The 12,052-nt window shown below is 38.3% G+C and overlaps 1 protein-coding gene across 1 annotated transcript in view; it reads right to left on the reverse strand.

Annotated features, from left to right (window-relative positions):
- Positions 1 to 3,054: 3,054 nt before the first annotated feature.
- Positions 3,055 to 12,052, reverse strand: part of IRS2 (insulin receptor substrate 2) — a 32,046-nt gene continuing 23,048 nt past the window's right edge. The window contains exon 2 of the mRNA XM_085318129.1: positions 3,055 to 5,458. Coding sequence (XP_085174255.1) covers positions 5,454 to 5,458 — 5 coding nt within the window. The 3' untranslated portion in view covers positions 3,055 to 5,453. The remainder of the gene's footprint in view (positions 5,459 to 12,052) is intronic.

Genomic DNA, 12,052 nt, shown 5'->3' on the forward strand with positions numbered 1-12,052 from the left:
TAGTACACAGCCTCATCCAAAAAGCMATCATATCTGCATGAAGGGAGTTTGTCTGTCTGCTTCTTTCAGGAATTAGGGGCATTAGGACATTAATTAATACAAACTCTGCTGTTTTAATGTCAAATTTTTCACACAAAAATATTCTGGTTTGAGATGTTTCTTTATACACAAGTCTCACCATTTGATCTTATATTTTGAATTAAGGGTACACATAAGGACACTTGCTTTAGGAAAATCTACACCATGTTGCAAGATCTCAGTCTGGACCCTCTTGCTTAGGCAAAACCCCCATTGTCAGAGTTATCCAAAGTAGAACAGTGAGCCTACATGTTCACCTGTAATAAAGCTTATCCAGGTAAACGAATGAATAAGGAAGTAATAACTGCACTGTCAGATACACCCACATTTTCAGACAAGATCCTTACTTAATGAGAAGGAGCTAATTTTAGGAGAAGTAGCAGAAATCCCAGAGGTTGAGACAGGATATTATTCTAATGTTTAATTCCCGCTAAAGTGGGAATTTCATTTCACCAGTCCATCTCCAACAAGCATGATTCCAAATAAAGGAATCCTATTTGTTTATCTAGACTCCCTGATATTCATATTAATGGATGTGTCTAATATCAAGGTGTGTTTAATTCCATTCTCTGCCTCCTCTGTTTAAAATATATAACATAGCCTGATGTTTATATCTTCTTCTTCATGTAAGAGCTAGTATTTTTTCAGCAGGACTCCTCATCTTCTAAACATAGCTTTTAAAATCAGTTCATTATTTACTGATTCATTTTTATGATGTGAAGAGTCAAAAAAACTTCTGCCAGCCACACATTTAACATGTTACTGTGTTGCATAATAATAACAGCAAAAAAATTACGAAGCTGTGGCTCATACGAAACAATATTATGGGTCATATCCATCCCCCATGGGCCATAGTTTCCCTATCCCTCATTTTAACAGTATGAAATACATGTTTAGTCTGATACATAGGTTGAACACATCATAATAATAAAGAAACACGAATCTGACTGAAGCAGTGGAGGTGCACAAAATATTTGGTAGGTGACTCGCTTCCCACAGAGCATGAAGACCTGCATCTCTGGCCAAATCTGCTCCCTTCATGCTATTCACCAATGGCTCTTCAGGGGCAGAGACTGAGCCAAGTGAGCCACRTTTCCTTACTCAGAATACTCCCAAATGTGAATAGAATGAATATACCTGAGATCTGAACCCTTCTCTTCCTCCCATTATCTTTCAGGACAGAACATAAGGTCAGCACAGATGTTGCTCAGTTTGGAAGCAGCCTCAGTCACTCAAAATTGCGCTGTGGATGGGCTGATTATCTAAAGGTTTCCTCTACACTACGATCATCAAAAATCAAACAYACTAGAGACTTTGACGCTGGATTTCTGTATGTCTTACCGAACAGAGTCCTTTCTATGGTAACATAACGTATCACTCACACACCTATTGACAACAGACAGGGACAGGATACTTTCAGATTGTTCTAAGTATTTCTCCAAAGCCATCTCAAAAACTAAAGCAACTGAGGTGCTCTGTCTCTTTAAGGATGTAGGCACTGTGAGATCCACAGGGTCCCATTTTGTTTCCCTTAGCTCAATCTACAGCTGAGATAGTGGTGACAGATGGAAAAAAAAAGGAACTGGATGTTCTCCCTTGGGCAGCATATTCATTATTTGTGATTTATGTTTTCATTCTGTGGCTTATATTGACATTCCAGTGGCCACAGGATGATCCTACTGCAGCAACAGACAAGCCCACTCTTTCAATTCAAGCCACATTCAGAGAAAGAACCCAAGTTTGCCAGAACGATTCAAGCTTTTGTGCTTTTAAGACAAAGTTGTATGACCTTTCATACCCTCCCCCAAAYGCAAGGTAACCATGAAGGTACCAGCCCACTTAGTGGTAGACGTTTCCAAGAAAATGTAAAAAAACATGCCCAAAGATTGAATTTCATTCCAAATAACTTTGAATGTGCTACATTAAGAGATCAGGTCTCCTCCTGTGCCAGCAGGTCTCGTGTACGCTGCACAAAGGTGCATTGTTCAGCTACTCCTCTGCTTAAGYGAAGGAGATCTCAGCAGGACTGTGCTATAAAAGGGACATCAGATTTTTTTGGAACCTACTGCCCACCCCRCACACGAAGTAGTCTGATTCACTGACTTTCAGAGCATGCTCCATGGCCATAATGTTTACTTATGACACTGAAGGAAAACAAGGCATACCAGGAACTCATGTTCCTCAGTAAGGGTTTGTTTGCTGTGGAAAGTTCATAGATTAGGTGCTTTGTGTTACAGCAGCTGATGTGATTTTTATAGTCATGTTCAAGGCCCTTAGAAACATGTCTCTACAATTGGTGAGCTGTTAAGGACAGCACCTGTCTCGCGGGAACAACGTATATAGAGTAATGTAACAGATCTCTGACTCTGGTTACTTCCTGAGGGGTCTGCTTCTGTGTATGAAATAACTGCAATTTCCTCTCATAAGTAAATGACCCTTACGTGGGTCATTTACACGGGTACAGTGAACGCTCCTACTGACTGAAAGCAGATTARGCTATAGTGTTCCCCGGGTCCCAAAGGCTCTGCACGAAAGCCAGCAGGTAAAGACTAGTTCTAGGTAGGGTATTAGGTTCCCCTTCACTTTGTACCAGTGTAAATGACTACACAGTATGAAAGGCAAGTCAGCTCTGTTCCTCTAAACAAACTCCTGGAAGGACTCCCACAGTTTTTCACTCTCCATTGGGATGAAAGTTTTTTGAGCTGGAATTAATAACTAAGAACAGAATTTGGTCTTGGTTTTTTCCTTAAACGTATAAGCTGTGCCTTTATAATACTGACTTTTTAATTCTTAAAAAAAAAAATTAAAAGTGATTGCCTGATTTTCAGGAGTGTTATAAGGAAAAAAAGTAAGGATCTGCAGAACAGCTAAGATTTCACTTAAAGTGTTTCAGTTCAAAGGGAAAAGAATAAACTGATTTTATACCAACAACCAAAAAAACCCAACCACCCCTAGAGAAAACAGGCACACAAATACTTTACTCCTTTCATAAATAATGTATTTTATTGCATATGGCTATTAAGGAGAGCATCCATGATCAATACAGACTAAATACAATACACTACTCTAGTTCCATTTATTCTGGTCTCCAGCAGCATCACATTTATCCTTATATACAGCGTGTACATTGGAAGACACAGCAAGATAAGTTAAGTCTCTTGTCATATCACAATAGCAAGAAATATATTTAACATCTTGATATCCAGAAACAATACGTACCCATAAAGAAAACACTGCTTAATAACTGGTTATATAGCAAAAAATATTTTAAATTTAAGGTAAGTCAGGCAAAATGTACAAAGACCCAATATACATTGTGAAGTTTTAGCAAACATAACATTTATACATTTTGGTTCCATTCTGTAAACTAAATTAAGAATGTAAGTATTGCATATGCCTTTGTGAAATATACAGGATAGAGAAGAATTGACTACATTGTCAAGTTTTTGTTTTGAAGTTGCTGTATGCATAATAGCCATTTGTTTTAGTGGCATGATTCCATAATTGGTACCGAGGGCTACTTCAAAATAGAAGTTAAAACACTGTATTCAGCAGGTACCACATTCAGTGCTACTGTGTTTGTGGTGGGAAGAGGGGGGAGGGAGCTGACAAAAAAAAGTCAGCAACTGTGTTTGTTTTTCTAGTTCCAGAACTGAACAAGCAGCATTTTAGAATGTTTTAGAACCTTTTACAGTGCTATATATATAGAAAAAACAAAGCCCAAACAGATAAATTAGATATTTAAATTGATTTTTAGATCTAATATTGTACAGCCTACGCATTGCTGTGATTTAAAACCCCAGAAAATTACACTGAAAAATCAAGTGTGCCATGGGGTAGGGAAGGAATTAGTTTACATTCATCTTTGTCTTGTAATACAATCCTCAGTTCTAAAAATTGAGCATGTAAGCAGGAAGACTGCATTGCCATTCATTGTATTTCTAAGACATTGACTCTCGTCTTCCTCATAGAAAAAAAAATAATCCCAGAAGATAATGTATTGTTAAGAGTGATGTACAGGTTCCATCTAGCACAACAATTTCAAAAAAAAAAAAAAAAAATCTCACATAACCTAGCAATACTTACATGACTATCAGAGCAGGCACTGGGGAGGTACCCTTAAAATATGTATATGAACTCTTCAACAAATTTACCAAAGGAGAAGCTAGGTGACATGACATTCTGCTAGTCTGGTGCAACAGTTGTATATGACATTTGTGACAATAGCCGCTGTTATCAGCTGTATTTTCAGAACACAGGAAAGGTGACACGACACATGGGTAATCTTGAAAAGAAGTCTGGATAAGTGACTGCAATCTTTCTTCTTTCCCCTGTAATAATGCCTGTAGCTGCAATGACGCTTCTCTGGTAGAAGGCAAGTATCAGGACTTTCTAGATGGCAAGATAATACTGTGTTAACAGTAGCACTTCAATCTGTCCAATACCCATTATCATCCCTGCATTCCTAGCATGCCTGCGTGGATTTTTGGTTACAAGAAATGCAGCTAAGAACAGGGTTAGCTGACAAAAGTGAGCTTGTAAATAGGAGAAAAGGCTTTTGCAATCTGAAGTACCTACATAAACACCTACATAGAGAGGATAAAAGAAGTGTGTCAAAGGTAAAGAGAGATACCCCCAATAAAGTTTGATGTTTTTAACTTATGTTGCTTAAGTTACACATTTTAATTATTCTGAATCCTTCGTCCAAATCTGATGCACAGTTTTATCTTATTTTAGACTTTTTAGTGCCCAGGCTGGGCTTTGTCTGATAAGTAAACACTGCAGCTAGGGATTCAGAACCACCCAGCAGCTGTACGCGTTAGAAGTTCAGTAAGGCTGATGACCGTTCTTGAGAGAGACTCAGCACAGAGATACAGGAGGTCCTGTTGCACACCGACACTGCAAATCCGGCTTTACTTTGAACTGAGGTAGTACTGTGATAGGCTTGAAATTATGCCAGTAAATACCAGATTTTGCTGCTTCAGCAGGTGTTACAGAATCTCCTAATATGCCGAAGAATAAATACACTTTGTCTTTGCAGAAAAAGGAAATGAAGGCATTGGCCAGTAGTTAAAGAGGCCRGCAGAAAAGTTCCAACTAGCTAAAGAATATCTTGAACTTCTGTCAAAACAGCAGCAAAACGGTACTGTAGATGCCAACGACAGGTAATGAGTTAGGCAGGTTGTTTTCCCTTCCTTGCAGACTTGTTGTACAGCTTAGTCCACAACAGTTTGAAAGTTAACTATCCGGACCAACAACAACAACAACAAAAAGTAAACCTTAAGCAGCTTCAGTTAAAAAAAAAAAAATGCCGAGCAGCTTCTTTGAATGTTGTACTCTTGTTGTTTGAGGTCATGGTGATAAAACTAACTCCTTCACTCTGAAAAGAAAAATGAAAGAAAGTCAATAAAAGCTGCAACAAAAATCTTACTGAAGATTTAAACAATACAAAAATTCAGATGGGTTTTATAAAAAAAGCTATGGAATAACTGCTTTATATTTGCATACATCATAAGCCTTACAAAGGGAATAAAGGGAGTTCTCCCCAATCAAATAGAATTTCATTTCTAGAGAACCTTCTGGCTGCTGTCCTTCAAACTAGCAAGACAGGGGAGACAGTTAGGAAACCTAAACCCCCCCTCCCAAGTTCAATTTGTGACCATCATTGGCTTGTATCAATAGCACGGAAAAAGACATCACAGAAAGCAGGTACCAATACAACTGTTTTTTTGCCTTGGTGTTATCAAACACTGTCCACCTCCACACGTTACAAGCAAGAGTTTCTTCAAATGGTTTTGTACTGAGGAAAAGATTCTTCTAAAAAAATACAAGCAGGGTATATAAGGGTGTAACCTTCTAATTTAGCTATCTGATTTACTAAATAACTATTATTCCATAAAGTAAAAAAGCAGGTATGTGAGCAAACAGAAGGAATCCTCTCCAGGTCATGGTCTATAAAGCTGCTTTGAAAAGTCAGGGTGAATTACACAGTTGATTATAAAGCAACCTATCCTATTTTAAAGAACTCAGCTAATCCACTTTGTACTTTTTTACTGCAAAGAATTAATGGAAAATGTGACGTGGTCATATTGATTAACTCGCAACATTAAGATGGTTTGTTAACATGATCATTAAAAAATCATATTTCCGTAGCACTTTGTTTTTCATATAGATTTTTTCCAGTTTGCTATAATATTTAAAAAGCAGAAATGCATAAACAAAAGTGATCAAAACACTCAACAGTTTGAAAATTTTAAATAATAATAATAAAAAAAAAATGACATCTCATTTTGAAAGATGCCAACAGAGTGTCATATCCTGATATAATCTCTGGCTGCAACATTATCATGTCAAGCGCTATTAACAGTGTCTCATTCATTTAATAGTTCATAGCAATTTATTGATATTTCTTGATGACCCCAAGCTTGCAAGTTAGGTGAAAACTCTAGTTTGAAAATGGATTGCAAAAGTTCTCAAAAAATTACTTGAAACACTTTGGGAAGTAGCGTTTTTATTCTGAAAGGTCTGTAAAGGACATAACCTACTAATTTTGGCTAGTGCTTTGTCATGGTAGGGATATAAGATTAAGAATGTATAAACCATTATTCATGTATATTATTAATTATTTTGAGACCTTAAAAGCCAAGTATGAAATTATAGAGGAAACTTAGATGTCAAAGGAATTATAGTATTTTTATCAGCAAGTTTTAATACATATAAGCTTCTGATAAATACAAAGCTTTTCTTCAAAACTATACAAAATCAATGGCTGACATACCTTGGCATGAATGTGAGAATTACCAAATTGCTATCTAATCTTTCAGAGCTAAGGTTTACTTAATGAATATGTCCTATCAAAGTCAATCAGAGCTGCTATATGATCAGTTTATTGAGATGTTACTTAGGATTTGGTTTCATAATACAGCTTAAGATGAATTAATAGCTTGCCAAGATCAAAAGAAAAACATCTCATTGCCCTAAGTTACCTTCCTCCCTCTTTCCWGTTCCTTGTAATTTACTTGGTGCTACTTTTCAGATAAGATAGTAAATCAATTCTACCCATTTAAACTTCAAAAAAATTGCTTTGTTGTTTTATTTTTCAAATTAAAAACTTGAGTGGCTTATGATGCAACCAAGGGAGCCCCCAAAATGGCAACAGGACAGAAGGGGAAGGTGCATACAGGAGGAAGGAGCTGAGGTAGTAGTAGGAAAGCCAGGATGGAAGGAGGAGGACTTGGAAAGGATGGAAGGTCAGCAAGCTTTCTCCTTTTTTGCTGGTAGTGAGCTGTAAATCCASCTGGTGAGGATGCTGATGATCCCATAACATGGAACCACGCCCCCAAAGTGTTTTGTAAACTTCAAACCTGGAGTTTGGAATCAAAAGAAAATTATTGCCTCGGCAGAGAGCATCATCCAGCAAGGTTGTGTGGGAGAACAAGCAGCAATATGGACAGCTCTCAGAAGGGAGCAGAGACCGGTCTTTTGGGGGAGAACTGCCTAACAAGCCATGTAGTTCTAACTTTTGTTCAGGGAAGCAGGATGYTTGCACTTTATGTTGGCAAACAAGTGAGCAACTGAGGATACATCGTGATTTTGTGTTATTGCTTTTCTATTCCAAAAGGAGGCCAATTCGCTGACTGAATTTAGGTTACCACTCCATCAAAGTAACAACAAAATGGTAAAAGCCAAATAAAGTTTTTAAAAAAAGAAAAAAGAAAGAAAAAAAAAGAAAAGCTCCAACAGAGAAATCAGAGGGAAAGATTTTGTACATGCAAAGAATGCCAACACGTACTTTCAAGAAATATGTCAGGCAAGGATGATCATTAGTGAGGATTATTAGCACTTGAGTAATTTTGCTGTTGCCTTGACTCCACAACAGATACTTTCCAGCCAGAAATAAACCAGAGAAGGTGAAGTGGTCCATGCTTCAAAGCACTTCTGAACCCAGATCTCACAGTTTTGCAGGGGGATGATAGGGACTGTCGGCCTAAGCCTACCAGCCTAGGACACCTCTATGATGAACATATCACTCGAAGAGTCTACAGTGCTGATCTATACTCTTAAACTAGTCCAAAAGTAATCTTCAATTGTGAAGCAATTTTCTCTGGCCTCAATGAGGCTTGAATCAGGTCTTGAATAAACTTTAAATCAAGAAAGGGAAAGCATCTACTGCTACCACATAAAACAGACTATTAGTGTCAGCTTCATAAAAAGCCTATTTTTAAGAAATAAATTGCAAGTTTTATGCTGAAGATAAAATAAGAAAATTTATGTCAATATCACTGCTAATTTTTGCTTTATCCACTAATATCTTTGATATTAATAATCTAATATCATTAACATCTATGTCATTTCAGCTTTGTACTTTAGCCCCACATAAAAGCAATGTATCCTTGTTTGTGTTACTGTCATAGATTAGATAAACAAAATTCATATGGGTCATGAATATGCCTTTTGATAGTATCATCCCCTAGAGGCGCACACAAAGCAAAACACAAAATATAACACTGTTTCAATGCAGAGGTTTCCTCTAAATGTTTTTGGTACTATTAAGAAAACTTCCATCATTAGTGCTGTTTCCCAAATGACTTAAAGTCATCTCATCCCATTAGCACTTCTTGTGGAATAGGTCAGATAATAAACACACATCAAAATTGCTAGAAAGCTACTAAAGACTCAGACTCATTAAATATACGTGAAGAGAATACAACAGTTAGGCAGATAAAGAAGATCCAGTCCGCTTATTAATTTTCAWAGTCAGTAAGCAACGAATAAGAATTTTCTTAATTCCTAAAAATAATTCTCATCTGCTTACAAGCATACAAACAGAAACAGCTATTCATGTGGCTCATGGCAAAACATGTTGCTGGTTATTCATAGCCAGTAAATTTATTCAACTGGCAGCGCGATCGTCAGAGCGGATGAAGCGCTGGACTCGGAACACCCCGCTCTGCTCCGGGCTTGTGTTGTGACTTCAGGCAAATCACTCCACGGCTTGGTCCCTTTGCTTCCCCTCCCCACGTCGCCTGCCAAATCGATTAAGGCTCTGATCCCGCTAACTAACTTTTCCTGGAAGAGCAATCCTATTGATATAACTGAATCTGAAGGTTAAGAACATCCACATTTGTAGGCTTCGGGCCAGGCCATTAGACGCTACAGCCCAAGCAACCGAATCCCGTCCACAGGGAAATGCCTTCGGCCCCCGGCACCTGGAGGCAAAGCATGGCTCCAGGCGAGGCAGCTGGCCAGCCCGAAAAAGCAAGCGTCCCCAGCTGGCCAGCCAGCCGGGCAGCTGCACGGCTCCAACTACCCACCAGTTCGCACGAGTTAGGCACGTCGTACCTGCCCAGCTATGCAACGGGAGATAGGTTTACAAGCATATGTACGGATTACGCCGCTGCGCCCCAGCAACACTTCCCCTGTGCCAAGAACAGTCAGCATCAGGCAAGGAGCGGAGGAGGGAGGCAGGCGGCATCCCCACCTCTGTGAGRAGGAAGGAAAGGCAACACGCGTCCTAGCGGTGATAACCTGGCGCCTACGTGGCACCTACAGCAGTGGGAGATGGTCTGAACCGCAGTCGCCAAGTGCTTCCTTACCCACGTGGATACAAGCACGTTGCAAAGTCACTCTCTCTAATGGGAGGCAGAGATGCAGGGAAAACACACACAGCCCAACTTCCCAGTAAGAGCACAGCCCTCCTGCTCCCCAGCAYATACCGCAGGAGCCAAATCCTGACTTAGCTCTGACCATCACTGCGCAATTTACTTAATAATACACTTAGTATTAAGCACACAAGTAGTTCTACCAAGGATAACAGAACAACTCGTGTTTACCTACAGGTCTTCACAAGTCATTCCAGGGAATGTGAACTCCCTTCAGTAAGACTAATTATACCAAATAAAGCAGCATTTGGCCATCACCATAGGTAAAACATTTGCCCTAGCAACTTTTCACAGCAAAACATAAAGCAGTATGGTGCAACAGTTTAAAAGTCCATGAAAAATATGAACCCAAAACAAAATACCTCCAGGTTTGATGGGATAAACAAGTTAAACCATGAAATTAAGATGACATGTTTTCGGGTTTTTGTTTGGTTGTTTTGYTTTTTTCAAAACAAGTCATAGTTAGTCAGAATTTGAGACATGTTGCCACTAACTAACTATACTGTTTTGGTTTGTTATTCCACCAGGCAACAGTACAGAATGTTATTTGGAAGCTCTTGYTGTTTTATGAATTTATAAGTGGGTACCAGGTCAATATAGGTTCTTCACAACCAGTAACAAAATTATTGAATTTCCTCAAAGAAATGTTGTGGATATGGTTACTTACATTAAGATGAGCTTTACAGTAATTTTAAGTCTTGGATGAAACAGTTAAAATGGTAAGATGCACTGAATTACATTAATATAAAGAAGGAGAAAGATATTATCTTCTAAGGTGGGAAACAAACCACCAGATCATCTGAAAAAGATGCTGCCTGTCAGCACTTACAAGTACTTTTTTTTTCTTTTTTCCCCCCAGTGCACACACACACACACACAATAAAATGTTCAGCTGGTGGTGTGGACAAATTCCCACAATTCATAATAAGTATCAGGTTTCATCCAAAGATACTAAAATCAAGGATAGTTGTATTTAATGCCATATATTTACACGCATATCATAATTATTTTCACTGTCATCTTTCACTACAGCATAAGCAACCGAGTCTACAATAGATGTACACACGACAGTGAGGGCTACGCTTAGTTGATTTCAGAATTCGATATAATTTGCATTTCAATATCATTTTGTCAAGGTTCTCATAGATTTTGTAGTATGAATAACYAAACATTAAAATGTAATTATGTGGAAAATAAAGGACTAAACTTACAAATGCCATTATAATGAATTTATAGCTAAAGTGCTGATCCAGAAATGCATTTCCCATATCAATTATAACGAAAATAGGCACTTTAAATTTGAAATTAAGAAACTAGACATGCTCATTTTTCCAGGGTTAATTTAATGCATTTGCTATTACACCTCTTTATTTCAGAGCCACTGTATACCATTAAACAAGTTTGTATAGATGTGAATTAATCCGATGATTAGGAATAAAAAAAAAAAAAAAAAAAAAAAAAAAAAAAAAAAAAAACCCAGAACATACAACTATGTGAAATTTGTTCAATTACCCTCTCCCTTGCAACGAGGGTATACTACTGTTTAAAAATGTTAAATGAAATTAAACAAAGTCAAGCTGCTTTCTCTGAGCAAATAAAACATTAGAAAAAAAGGTTTAGTCCTTTTGGCCTTCCACTGGGAGTTTACAAGGCGGACAGAACACAAAGAAGTAGATGTGGAAAGTATATAGGAAATATGCCACTGAAAAGATTAGTCTATGGCATCCCGCCAAAGAGCCACTCTACAGTTCACTTGTACAGGATTTAGCCATCGTGGAAAAATGAATGATGTCCTTGGTTGGTGGCCACTACCATGCAAATGTAACTGCCTCCCACCTAACAAGCCATCACAYTATTTCTTTATCAACAAAGACGCAAAACCAGAATGCTGTTAGACTGTTGGGTCGCTTTTTAGAGATCCTTCTGGCAGTGAGAGAGTATGAGTCTTCCCAAGAACAGCTAATGGCAACAAGCAAACTTTAGTAGCACTGCTTTGCRCACAAAATGAGGCTGAAAGTTTCCTATGAGAGACTGAATTTTTGCAAAACAACACACCTTGCAAGCGATGAAGTGTGAGGAAGGAAGGGATTTGTGACTAATACGTTGTACAACCTACTAACCCCGTCCTTGCAGACACAGCCAAAACAACCAGATTAGCATGTCTGCCTCTGCAGCATACATACATTAGGTGATACTCATCTCAACTTCAGGCATCCACAATGTCCTCTACATCTCTGATCTAGACACCCTATGAGGAGCTGGGATAACTAGCTTCTTATAGGGAAATGGAAAAAAAAAAGGCACTCCTATGC

Source organism: Rhea americana, unplaced genomic scaffold (assembly GCF_003343005.1).
Source record: "Rhea americana isolate MKP2758 unplaced genomic scaffold, rheAme1 scaffold_52, whole genome shotgun sequence".
In the NCBI taxonomy this organism is placed as follows: domain Eukaryota; kingdom Metazoa; phylum Chordata; class Aves; order Rheiformes; family Rheidae; genus Rhea; species Rhea americana.